The sequence below is a fragment of the Bactrocera latifrons genome, unplaced genomic scaffold, assembly GCF_001853355.1.
Source record: "Bactrocera latifrons isolate USDA-ARS-PBARC rearing strain unplaced genomic scaffold, ASM185335v1 scaffold_116, whole genome shotgun sequence".
Taxonomy (NCBI): Eukaryota; Metazoa; Arthropoda; class Insecta; order Diptera; family Tephritidae; genus Bactrocera; species Bactrocera latifrons.
Window position 1 is genome coordinate 233,852 of NW_017534586.1, and position 13,543 is coordinate 247,394.

General features: G+C 39.3%; 1 protein-coding gene across 2 annotated transcripts in view; it reads left to right on the plus strand.

The window, feature by feature from the left end:
* Positions 1–12,954, plus strand: part of LOC108976996 (probable chitinase 3) — a 50,178-nt gene extending 37,224 nt beyond the window's left edge. Inside the window, exons 3-11 of one of the 2 annotated variants that reach the window (XM_018946486.1) lie at positions 4,416–4,497; positions 9,084–9,616; positions 9,681–10,182; positions 10,247–10,455; positions 10,518–10,766; positions 10,829–10,940; positions 11,003–11,973; positions 12,068–12,269; positions 12,333–12,954. In XM_018946486.1, coding sequence (XP_018802031.1) covers positions 4,416–4,497; positions 9,084–9,616; positions 9,681–10,182; positions 10,247–10,455; positions 10,518–10,766; positions 10,829–10,940; positions 11,003–11,973; positions 12,068–12,269; positions 12,333–12,538 — 3,066 coding nt within the window. In that variant the 3' untranslated portion in view covers positions 12,539–12,954. The remainder of the gene's footprint in view (positions 1–4,415; positions 4,498–9,083; positions 9,617–9,680; positions 10,183–10,246; positions 10,456–10,517; positions 10,767–10,828; positions 10,941–11,002; positions 11,974–12,067; positions 12,270–12,332) is intronic. The other variant, XM_018946478.1, reaches the window with a different exon arrangement.
* The last annotated feature ends 589 nt before the right edge of the window (positions 12,955–13,543 follow it).

Sequence of the window (13,543 nt, forward strand, 5' to 3'; positions counted from 1 at the left end):
AAAATATTTAGTGACTTTAACTGGCAACTCTAGTACAAAGTATTTTTATGGAAATTTACCAACAAAGCTTATTCTATATGTTATGAAGAATTCCCTTTTTTCGTTAAAAACTTTTCAATTTTTTGTTGAAAAAAAATATATTTAATTAGAAACATTGCAAGCTTGCCATATAAAATAAAAAAATAATAATTTTAATTAATTTTCTCCAATATTTAATGTGCCCCTACCACTAACGCCACCACTGTGCCATCGCCCGCTTTATTTTCAATTAGTCGCCACATTCATTTTCGCGCCAATTTCCAATTACCAAACCAGTAACAACAAAAAACAAAAAAAAAAAAAAGAATAAGCAAATAGACAATTGTAAGTCGTTAAAAATAGCCAAGAAGTCGCTTGTATATATTTCAAAAAATCTATCTTAACTATTTTTGTCTTACATTTCATTTTTATTTTTCATTCCATTTTATTTTTATTTGCTTTTTGCTTATTTTTATAATCTTGTGGTTTGGTTTATTTGTTAATTTGCTTTGCTTTGCTCCTTAATTGCTAGCTAACGGATTTTGTTGGGCAGATTGGAAACGACGATTTGTCGCCTGTCACCTTCGCGATCACCTGTCGCCAGTCGCCTGTCATTCTTTGATAATTTGTAATTTAGCCGCAAATGATGTGTGCAATGGTGTTAGCGATCTAGTAACTGAGCCGCTGCTGTTCTGCATATTAAACAATATATTCGGCTAGAAATTATCAAATACCTRCAGTATATATGCATATGAATGGTATATACATACAGTATATACATATGTTTGCACATAAGCTCGCATTTATACTTATACTTCTTTGCTCATAAAATGTGGGTGAGTTTTGCTTGTAAAACTATTTAATGTTATGCTTTTTAGTACGCAGGGATTGACGTTTCTGAGACAATATAGAAACTGTAAATAAATTGTGTGAATTTTTATTTATTTATTTGTTTATTATTATTAAAGGCCATTTATATTTTTATTTTACAATTTTAAACTGCAATAATATTAATCGTTTAAAAAATATCAAATCTTGATAAAAATTAAAATAATGGAGTCGCCAAACCGAAGTTTAGCGGCTCCTCTGCCTATATACCGACGMGGGAGCTATGGGTGGGAAAATGCCGTTGGAGGAGAGTAACAGTGGGCTTCTTTACGGATGGGTCAAAGCTTGGTKGAGGTTGGTGGAGAGATTTACTGTCTGTAACTCTCTATATACTCCAGTTTCAGGCTTCCTGACTAGTGCAGTGTCTGCCAGGCTGAGGTTGGAGCCATCAAGGTGGCAGTAGATCTGCTGCTTCGGATTGCGGCCTCCTTTAGAGAAGTGACCATTCACTTAGATACATAGCAGAGCGATACTAGCGTTGAACTCCTTTACAATATAATCAGGGTTGGTTAAAGAATGTCTTTCAATAGCATCGAGTGTCTTTGTGAAAAGACTGATACGGGTGACGGGCTATAGCGGAATTGCATGTAATTGCAAAGCTTATGAGCTAGCAAGGAAAGGCTTCCTAGAACCACTATCGGTAGAATGGGAGTATGTTGGTGCTCCCGCATCCTCTTGTGTCCTACTACTAGATAGCTGGACTTCGCAGAAGCTTGACCACCATCGGTACTTGCACTGTCGCAAAGACTTTTGACCCAAGATTGGTCGCAGGAGATTTAGTGATCTCTTTGTCSTCAGTAAGGCTAGCCTCTTCCTAGTTGTGGGGCTTTTAACAAGCTATTGCTCTATTAGCGTCTATGCTGTAAGGTTGCGAATCTCATCAGATGGCGTCTGCAGAAGCTGTTTGGWAGMAGATGAGGTAGAAACAACTCAACACTTCCTTCTTGACTGTYACGCGTTTGGGAAGTCAAGACTTAAACACTTAGGAGCGCATACCTTCAGACATCCCACCGAACTGGCGGGAATTGAAATGAAACGCCTATGCCTATTTATATTAGTTACTAGGTGTTTGCCAATCTGTAAGTCCGAACACAGAAGTTCTTATTTTCTATGGCTTGACAAAGGACTCACGTGCAATCTTCGATCAGCCATCTAACCAAATCTAACCTTAGATTTTAGGAATTATAAAAAGAAGACAACAAATAATTGGGGCACAATAGACCCTAGGTCGCGGTGCATTACCTCATTAATCTATCTAAGGCAACGTCACCTTAAAAATCGCTGATTTTTTAGACTCATATTCTCTTAAGAATATATTAGAATATTTTACTCAAAAATACATTTCCGTTTTTTAGCTTCTTTTAAATCTAATATAGTACATACTTATCTTTGTTTCAAATTTTTTTAAGAAGAAGACTGAAATTCAAATCGATTAAATTTTCACAGCCGAATCGCTAGTATAAAGACCTTTAAGAAGGAAAAGTTTCAAAAAAAGAGCAATAATGTGAATAACTAGCCAAAAAATTATCTAAATAGTGAATTTACAAACTAACTCAGAAATATTATAATAATTTGTATCAAATATTAAAATGAAAAAAAACCTTAATATTCACTTTAAACAAATATTTTTATTAATAATTCTATTATGCACTCACGTTAGATAAACAAAAATAAAATAAATAAATCCAAGATATTTATGTCCCTACCACAAAACTAATTAAGGTCACTGTGACTCAAATGCATTATTCATAAATAAATAGATAAAATTCTTGCAGACAACAAGTAGTTTTTATATATATTTTTTCTAGTGTTGAGGAATGTCGTTGATTTCAATTTGCTGTTTAAAGCATATATTTTTAATATAGTGCCCATAAATTGTAACGAGTATATGAAGAGACCTCAAAGACTTGAAGAAGTACTTAAACCTTTTCAGAGTGGAAGTCGCACGACGGCGAAGTGCCCAAAAGCGCCGTTAAGACATTTTGAAGTACTTAGACTGCCGACTGCCAAGTGTGACTTTGGCTAATTTGAATGGCTTTAAGTGTGACTTGCAGTCAAACGCACATTCCCAAACTTCACGACGACGACGTTCGCTGGCGCTGACCCGCAGAAGGCATATTTGTTTGGTTGCTTGTGTTTGCGAATGCGTCGGTCGGCAACTGGGTCAATGTCAGGCAGAAAATTATTTATAATTTGTAGCAGAAATATATGAAAAAGCACAAGAGCAAAGCGMAAACAATAAAAATTATTTGAAAACCCAATAAAAGTGACGAAAATGTGAAACAAATAAATTACATACAAAATTTTGTAGATTGGTGGGTTTGTGTGTGTGGAGCTGTGTGCGTTATATGGGAAGCGGGGCGTAAGCGCTTAGCACGAAAATTTTTTATTTAATGAATACATCACGTGTATAGCAGCCCATTATATTAATAATGCATGTAAGTATGTACATACATATATATGAATATTCAACTATGAATGTATATATGTATATTCAAGTATATATATGTACATTTAGGTGCTGCTTTAGCAGTCGCGTCACCGATTTTTATTATTTTCCTTATCTTCAGGCGCATTGTTTGTGCGTTGACCTTTATCTATGGCAAAGTGACTGATAAATTTTACGCCAACAACAACACATGCGACCTTTGTGTCGAGCGCGCTGTGTAAGCACAGTCTACAAAAGTGAGACAAAGCATATAAACTCGCGTGTGTGTGTGTGCGCTGGGGGGCTTCAACGCTTGCACTGCTTTTTTGCGCTACATTTGACCTTTTGCTTTATTTTYAGGGCGGCGTTTATGTCGCGCTTGAATGCGTTAATTTCGAAATTGCTGCTCACGTGTGAAAAACACGCGTAAATCCGTGGCAAATAGCAGAATTAAAGATTACAGTAAAGATAAAAGTAAATACGACACRCAYACATACATGTACATATGTGCATGTTTATGTCTGCACGGCGAAAGATTAATTTGTCCATTGTGTTTATGTAATCGTTTTGAACACCTACTGCAGCCTTCGCCGCCGTGTTATTCAGGTGATTAAGTGCGTGTGCGCGATTTTGAAATAAATATGCCAACTTTTTCGAAATGATAAATGATTTAACAAATTGTAACATAATATTTCATGTTTTCATGCAATTTTTTTTGTTATTTTTTATTTATTTTTTTATTTTTGAATTTTTGAATTATTATTTTATTTCATTCATATTTTTTAAATTTTTTTCTGAGTCTTTGATTTGAATTCATTTTTCTACAATTTGAGTGCATTTGGTGAATGTGATTTTCAATTATTTTGTTAATATGCGTATTATCAAATGTTTTTGTTGCTTTATTTGAAAGTGTTTGCTTGCAACATGCGCTTAATAGGCTTAACAAATTACCTAAAAGTTAATATTTTAAACCGAAATGTTTGTCGTAAGTAGTAGGTAAGTTTTTGAATTCTCACGCTTTTCATTTTTTCGCTGTAATTATTATTTTAATTTATTTTAWTATTTTCTTGTTTCTTTGCAGCTACCGCCACGGTTGATACGAGTGGCCTTTGTGGCATGCCTTCTTTTAGTGCTACTCTCACAGACAGCCGACAGCGCGCAAAGTAAGTAATATTTGGCAACCMTTTTGAAGGTTAGGCCTTATTGACTTTTGTTTGTTACTGCTAATGATACTAATTTAGATATAAAAAATTGAGACTATAATAGTATTAATAGTAACGTATGTATATAAAGTAAATGAAGTATATGAAGTAAATGAAATAATAATCATTTTACACAACTCAGAGGATTAGGCCATGACTAGAAATAAATTGAGGCTTGCACAGTGATCTAAGGTCTATTGTGCGAWATTTTGGTTGATTAATTAGATGCAGACATCGCSACATAAAGGCGKCTCTTTTTCGTCCTGTCAAAAGCAGCTTTGAAATCGGCGAAGAGGTGATATGTGTCGATCCKCTTTTCACGGCTMTTTTCYAAGATTTGGAGATTTGGTGCTTGGTGAATGTCTGGRCAGTTGTTGATTTTGCAGGCCTGAAGCCAGGCTGATAAGGTCCAATCAGTTTGTTGACGATGGGCTTTAATCTTTCACACAATACGCTCGATAGAACCTTATACGCGATGTTGCGGAGACTTATCTCAYGGTAGTTGGCGCAGGTTGTGGGGCCTCCGTTTTTGTGAATTGGGCAGAGCAMACTTGAATTCCTATCGTCRGGCATGCTTTCGTCCGACCATAACAGTTYTTCTCCGTCGTATTTGAATAGTTCGGCCGGCAATCYATCGGCCCYCACYGCTTTTTTGTTCTTCWGACGGSTAATTGCTATTCGAACTTCTTCAAGGTCGGGCAATGGAACGTCTGYTCTATCATCATAGATTGGGGAATCGGATTCGCCTTCTCCTGGCGTTATGATTTCACTGCCATTCGCCAGGCTGGAGCAGTGTTCCCTCTATAATTTCAGTAAACTGTGGACATCAGTCATTTGATACCCTCTGGGGGTTSTATAAGAGTGAGCTCTGGACTTGAAACTTTATGATGAAGATAGTAAGAAGATAGTAGTCAGAGTCGATGTAAGGACCTCGAAACTATCATCTAAAACACTGGATACGTGYTTTCCRTCTAWCACAATAAGATTGATMTGSTTGGTGRCTTTTYGATCGGAAGACAKCTACTAACTAATAATCTMATACCACAGATAGCCATATTTCGGGCCCCGGCGAGGTCGATCAGTTTSAACCCATTTGAAGATGTTTCATAATGGTGGCTGAATTTACCGGCCGTTTCGAAGACGAAGATTCCTTCTTTGTCAACTCTGGCGTCGAATTCGAGCGRGRCAGCTCTCATAGGTGCGCTCCATGCGCCAAGGGAGGCATATTTGAACTTCGCTTCGATGGAGATTGTAGCTYGACGTTYACCTACCGGGGTGAATGACAGGACWCAGCGAGGGAGTCTCTCTCCCACCACGAGTCTCACACCAAATTTGGCCTCTGCAGTAAATACCACAAGGACCTACTCGATTCAGTCATTCTTCATCGCACTTATTGGGCGGCCTTTACTTCTACGAGGACATCAATCAACTTGGCAGCGGCACCTTTGCAATTAAGAGATTGGACATTCCAGGTGCATACCCTTAAATCGTAGTTCTTAATACGTTTGCGGCGGTCGTCATCAAAAGGGGAGTCTCTCGTCCGAGGCTGTTTTCTTCTTTACATTGAGGGTGTTCTTTTTTCGAGGTGGGTCCTAAACCCAGCACACAATCCTGGGGAGCACAAACTTAGTGAATGGTAAAGTGGTAAATAGAAGATGACTACGTTTAGATACTTTTTGACTTATTATATTGCTAAGCTTTTACAACTATAAATATAAACAAAATCATATGCCTTAAAGTATTGATAAATAAAAAGCGTTGCTCAAAATTAACGACAGCGGCATAAAGCAAAACTTAAACCACGCAAACCATATTTTCCCTTGAAAGTTCAAAGACATCATCTTCAGCTATAATTAAGAACCAATAGAGAGTGGAATCGTTCAGTTAATACAAATAGAAAAATAGTAAAAACGTTTAAATTGCAAACGCTTCGTGCAGCAAGCGACCGAGATTCACTGACAACTGCTGTTTCGGAAACCGAAGGCAATTAAATATTTGACTCCACAATGCGATTTATGCGATGGATCGCGTAGACATACATACATACAGAAGTTGAAGCTGCTGCAGCTGCATTTGGTTTTGCTGCAGCTTTAATCAAAGCATTTGCAAATGTTGCTATTGTTGTTTTTTTTCTTATTTATGTAAAATAAACAAACTAACGAAATCGTGCCTGAGATTTAATATTCATTAAATGCGGTGAGTAACCGAAAGCCATTTAGTCACTGCTGAAGTTAGAAGTTTAATTCAGTGGCTCTTTAACGGTTGCATGAATTTATATTTAGGTGTATGTATGTACGTTTGCAGCTGCAAAATATTTCTCATGCTATGTCTGCCATGTCATCTCGGCGCATTCGCAATCGGTTTGCAGCAAGAAAACGTGACGCTCATAATTTGTATTTGTTTTAATTTAAATATAAAATTTATGATTGGCGATAATAGCGCTAAATGCAGGATTTAGAGAACTGCGAACGCAATTTATGATCTTAAATACATACATACATACAACAGCTGTTATTTGCTTGAAAAGATTTTGCTACCAGATTTTGTCACTGTGCCAACTGATCTGCGCTGATCCGATTACCCACATGCATATTATATCTAGATATACATATGTATATATGCACRTATATATGTATGAGTATGCGTTAACAATTGATTGCCTTTCAAACGCGTAAATTACAATTTCGTCAGCGCACACACTCTAATGTGGTGCTCAGTGTCAGTAAATGACAATCTCAAGTTGATTAATGAGTTGGAGGCGTTCCACGCTTGCGCGCTTGCTCAAGCTACACACGCAAATTTTTCAAGCGAATTACGAGTTTATTCATTGGTAATTCTACAAAAAAATAAGAAATTACTTTGATCTTTATCTTGAATGAGCGATTTGTGACAAACGGTAGTAAATCTGGATTTGGCTTTGGCTTCTGTTAATGAGCTCTGAAAGTAAGTAGACAAGAGATAAGCTCGAGCAGCTCACTAAGCCAATGAGATTGGAAATGCATTTGCTGTAGCTTCACAGCCCTTCATGCTCCGGAAAGCGTAAAGAAGGAGTAAGAAATGAAATGCTTTGAGCTTCAAACTCCTGGCTATACCCAAGAGGAACTAATATTACTTGGAAAAATCAAAATGAAATGATTTTGGCGAGTAACACAGGATAAAGTAGAGAATAATATTACATATGCATAGGAAGAGCCTTCAGTCAATAGAACACTGTTATTTCTGTAACCTTGCGATAAAGACGAAAAAGCTTCAGATTCTCCGGTGCCAAGCGATTGCAAGAAGGTGCAAAACCTTCGCCTCATGCCAGTCTTAGGAACTCTTCAATACATGTGGGCTGGGTGAGATAATGTTCSCGTGCCAGTGAGACAAAGAAGTGTCCGCRGTGTCGAGAATATTRCTGTCACTGGCACATCAATTGTGGAAGACACAAATCACTCTCTCGAACACGTCGTTCTTAAACGTTGGRCAGGTCTGTGACATCGTTGTGGCGAATTTTTGCGAAAAGATCTTGGCCTTCATCCTTTCAAGAGCAAATTGACGCAAGAACTGAAGGCGCTTGACCAACAGAATCGTCGTATGTTCGTGAATTGAGCTGAGCAACAACTTGAAAATAATTCGGATTTTCATTGAAAAATCGTTTTCAGCGATGAGGCTCATTTCCGGCTGAATGACTCCGTCAATAACCAAATTATGCGCTATTGGTCAGGCAGCAATCCACACGTACTCCATGAGTCACCATTGCATCCGGAAAAATTTACGGTTTGGTGCGGTTTATGGGCCGGTGGCGTCATTGGGCCGTACTTCCTCCGTGATAATCAAGACCGCCACGTTACTGTGAATGGGAATCGCCATCGCTCAATGATAACCGAATATTTTTGGCCCGAATTGGATGATATGGACTTGAACAATATGTTCCAACAGGACAATCACAATCGATTTATTGAAAACCAAGTTTGGTGAACGTGTTATCTCACGAAATGGCAAAGTCAATTGGCCGTTTGGGTCGTGCGATTCGACACCGTTAGACTATTTCCTGTAGGGCTACGTTACGTCTATGGTGGATGGCCAACGAGCCAGCGACGATTGATGAACTCCGTACGAATATCGAACTTGAAATTGTAGCAGTATGGACTGATTTATGCTTGAAAATCGTCGATTAGGTCCATCGTCGGGACTTTTGAAAACGTGCCCGTGGTGATCATGCCAAAGAAATCGAGTTCCATACCTAATGGCATTGAATGCACTTTTGCAGGAATAAAAAATTTCATTGATATTCGAAACATTTTTGTTTTATTAAAAAAAAAAAAAAAAAAAATTTGTAGAGCTCTTATTGAAAAACTCGTTATAATTTAAGAAACGCCAAGTTCATGGCTAAAACCCCGAGTCCAAAAATATAAAAAGTATCAGCACAAGAGAAAAGGAATTCTTTCATTTAAGACCATTAGCCGATGAAAATAACTAAAGTAATCCACTTGTTATAATTTAGTTTGTGCCTAACTAGAGAAACTCAAAAAATATCTAATAATTTTGTTATTCTAATTTTTCAGCTAAGACACGTCGACGTCTACGTCGCCCATCATCTACATCCGTTTCTTCCGCCGCGTCTGATTCACGCAGCAGTGTTGTTGTTACAAAACGTGCTACACAATCGCCCGTCGATGAGATCGAAAAACGTGCTGATCAACAATCCTCCTCATCCGTGTCATCGTCCACCACGACCACTTTGTCACGCGCACGCGGTCGTTCGAAATCGAAAACACGCGGTTCGCTTGSCGCTGCCGCCGCTGGTACTGCCTTGGTGGCGAGCGGTTCCACMTTGAAGGGTAAAAAGACCAAAGCCGATGATGGTGGCATGAAGATCGTTTGCTACTACACGAATTGGTCGCAGTATCGCGTGAAGATCGGCAAGTTCGTACCCGAAGACATACCAGCAGATTTGTGTACACACATCATTTTCGCCTTTGGTTGGCTGAAGAAGGGTAAATTGAGCTCATATGAGTCGAACGATGAGACGAAGGATACCGTGCCCGGTCTCTACGATCGCATGATGACACTAAAGAAAGTTAATCCAAAATTGAAGGTAAGTTATGAACTTTAATCAAATTCGTTTAGAGGCAGCTAATTAAACACTTGAAATACTTTAGATCTTGCTTGCTCTGGGCGGTTGGTCTTTCGGCACACAAAAGTTCAAGGAGATGTCCGCTACACGTTACACACGTCAGACCTTCATCTACTCAGCTATACCCTTCCTGCGTAAACGTGGTTTCGATGGTTTGGATATGGATTGGGAGTACCCGAAGGGTTCAGATGATAAGAAAAACTTTGTGTTGTTGTTGAAAGAATTGCGTGAAGCCTTCGAAGCCGAGGCGCAAGAATTGAAGAAACAACGTTTACTGCTCTCTGCAGCCGTACCAGTCGGTCCCGATAACGTGCGCGGTGGTTATGATGTGCCAGCGGTAGCTAGTTACTTGGACTTTATAAATTTGATGGCTTACGATTTCCACGGCAAATGGGAGCGTGAAACAGGACACAATGCGCCGTTATATGCGCCATCAACTGACTCGGAATGGCGTAAACAATTGTCGGTCGACAATGCGGCTACCATGTGGGTCAAAATGGGTGCGCCGAAGGAAAAGCTTGTCATCGGTGAGTTGAATGAAGTCTTTTACCACCAAGCTCAATTATAAAAGAAGCCTTTCTCTGTTAATAGGTATGCCTACATATGGACGCTCRTTTACTTTGGCAAATACTGAAAAACATGGACCGAATGCGCCGGCAACCGGTGGTGGTCGCGAGGGTGTGTACACCAAGGAGAGTGGTTTTCTGGCCTACTATGAAATCTGTGAGATGCTTTTGAATGGCGCCGTCTACGTTTGGGATGAAGAGATGAAAGTGCCCTATATGGTTGATGGTGATCAGGTATGTGCTACTRCGGTTCAGGAAATGTGGACTTATGCGAATAGGAAATTGTATTTTAATAGTGGGTCGGTTTTGATGACGAGCGTGCTATCCGCAATAAAATGCATTGGATCAAATCGAACGGTTTCGGTGGCGCTATGGTTTGGACCATTGATATGGATGACTTCAAGGGCGAGGTATGCGGAGGAAATGTCAAATACCCATTGATTGGCGCTATGCGCGAAGAATTGCTGGGCATTTCTCGCGGCAAAGAGGCGAAGGATGTTAACTGGACCGCGGTAGCGTCAACTTTCGATGACTTAGAAGAAGAAGTAAGTAAATTGTGTAATAAATTAATGGAACATTGCAAAAATTATGTYTTATTATTTTTTAGGAGGAGAAACCCGCGCCAATTAAGATTGATGTAGAGGAATTGCTCAGCAAAGTGCGCAAACCATCGAAGAAACATCGCATCAAGTCGGGTCTCRTTGCTAAAGAACAAAACAGTGAGTTTAAACTAAATGCATATTTTAAACTTATGTGCTTAACTAACKCTATTTCAACATAGCACGTCCCGCGCAAGTCTTCTGCTACCTGACAAGTTGGTCTGCCAAACGACCGGGTGCTGGCAAGTTCCTGCCGTCAAATGTTGATCCCAAACTCTGCACGCATGTCGTCTATGCCTTTGCCACACTCAAAGACCACAAGCTCAGCGAAGCTACCGACGATGATCCCGAAAACTACGAACAGGTTATCGCTTTGCGTGAAGAGAACCCAGACATACAAATCTTATTGGCCATCGGTGGTTGGGCCTTCGGTTCGAAACCATTCAAAGAGCTCACCTCAAATGTTTTCCGTATGAATCAATTCGTTTACGAGGCTATCGATTTCCTACGTGACTACAAATTCAATGGGCTCGATGTAGATTGGGAATATCCACGTGGTGCTGAAGATCGTGCCGCCTACGTGAATCTGTTGCGTGAGYTACGTGTCGCATTCGAAGGTGAGGCTAAATCTTCGGGACAACCGCGTCTGCTTCTGACCGCCGCAGTACCAGCTTCTTTCGAAGCTATCGCTGCCGGTTATGATGTGCCAGAGATTTCGAAATATCTCGATTTCATCAATGTAATGACTTATGACTTCCACGGCCAATGGGAACGCACAGTCGGACACAATTCGCCACTCTTCCCCTTGGAAGCGACAACGGGTTATCAAAAGAAATTGACRGTGGACTACAGTGCACGCGAATGGGTGAAACAAGGTGCGCCCAAAGAGAAGCTGCTCATCGGCATGCCCACATATGGACGCTCCTTTGAGCTGGTCAACGAGACACAATTCGACATTGGCGCGCCGGCATCGGGTGGCGGCAAAGCAGGCAAATTTACGAACGAGGCCGGCTTCTTGAGCTACTACGAAGTGTGTTCGTTTTTGGCAGCGGACAATACAACGCTGGTGTGGGACTCCGAACAGCAAGTGCCATTCGCATATCGTGGCAACCAATGGGTTGGCTTCGACGATGAGCGCTCGCTAAAGACCAAGGTGGGTGTGTGGTGTTCTATATTTGTGTGTGTGTGTGTGTGTTTTTTTTTTGTATTTATGCCGCAAAACTTTATAAAACTTGACGTGATTGCAGATGGAATGGTTGAAGGAGCAAGGTTTCGGTGGCATAATGGTTTGGTCCATCGACATGGATGACTTCTCGGGACGTTGCGGTGCAGGCAAGTATCCGCTTTTGACCGCGCTCAGCGACGAATTGAAAGATTACAAAGTCGAATTGGAGTACGAGGGTCCATATGAGTCGCACGGACCACGCGGCGCCTACACGACAAAAGATCGTAAGTACAAACTGCTGTACGYTATAAGTACGAATATATGAAATGTATTTGACCTTGTTACAGCACATGATGTGACCTGCGAAGAGGAGGATGGCCACATAAGCTATCACAAAGATTGGAACGACTGCACTCACTACTACATGTGCGAAGGTGAACGCAAGCATCATATGCCATGTCCTGCCAACTTAGTTTTCAACCCACAAGAGAATGTATGCGATTGGCCCGAGAATGTGGAGGGCTGCCACCAGCCGACCGAAGCGCCTGCCTAAACCACGAAAATCGCTTTGCCGTCCGCAAACATACATACATACTCGTTTATTGTGTACTAACTTAGAACAAAACGTATAAATTTCGAATAGAATGTGAGAAAAAGTGCAGCGAAATCGAAGCACTCATCCTTATGAACTTATGAAACACTTGTTAATACTTTCTGTTCCCTTGCTCACACACATATACATACATACTTATTTTTGCTATTTAGTATGTAGTTGTTAATTTTAAATTTTTGCGTATGCCAATCTAAGAACTAAAAGCCCAATTTTTTCATAATCTCACTTTTGAATTAATACAAAAATTCCCGAACGAAAGAAGGTATACTCAAAAACTGCTCCAGACAAATGCACATCGAGGCAAATTGCAAACAAATCGATATTGTTAACGAATTTGCATAGTTTCTTTTCATTATTTTTTATTACTTTATATTATAATTAAAATGAAATTGCTACGTTCGAACGTGTTAAATGTTTAAGTGCCCCCTGCTTTTTAGTGTGTAGTGCATATAAAATAATTATTTTTTAAATACCATAACTGCCAATACAAGCTGCCGTTTAAATAACTCTAACGCTCTCTATTTCCATACACGCTCTCCTCTTTTTATCTCTGAAACATGCATTATTTCTCTGCTTTCTTTATATTTACTCTTTTTTGTTTGTTGTTGTTTCTTCACCTAATAAATTTATAGAACACATCCTGTTTGTATATACAAAACTGTGATAAACATTAAGACGATATACTAAATTTCAGCTTTATTTTGCTGTGCTAATTCGTTAATATGTACTCGTATCTACTCTTCACTTCTTCTACTCGCTATTCTACTATATTCTATGCTATTCTTTGCAATTTTTTTTATCTTGCTGTCTTGCTTACGCGTTCGAAGAATTATTATGTTTTTCGAAATTGGTGAAATTTTCGAAATTTGTAATGTAATTTATAAAAATGTAATAATAACTTTGTATTATAGTGTTATGTTTAGTAAATATGATAAATAAAAAAAA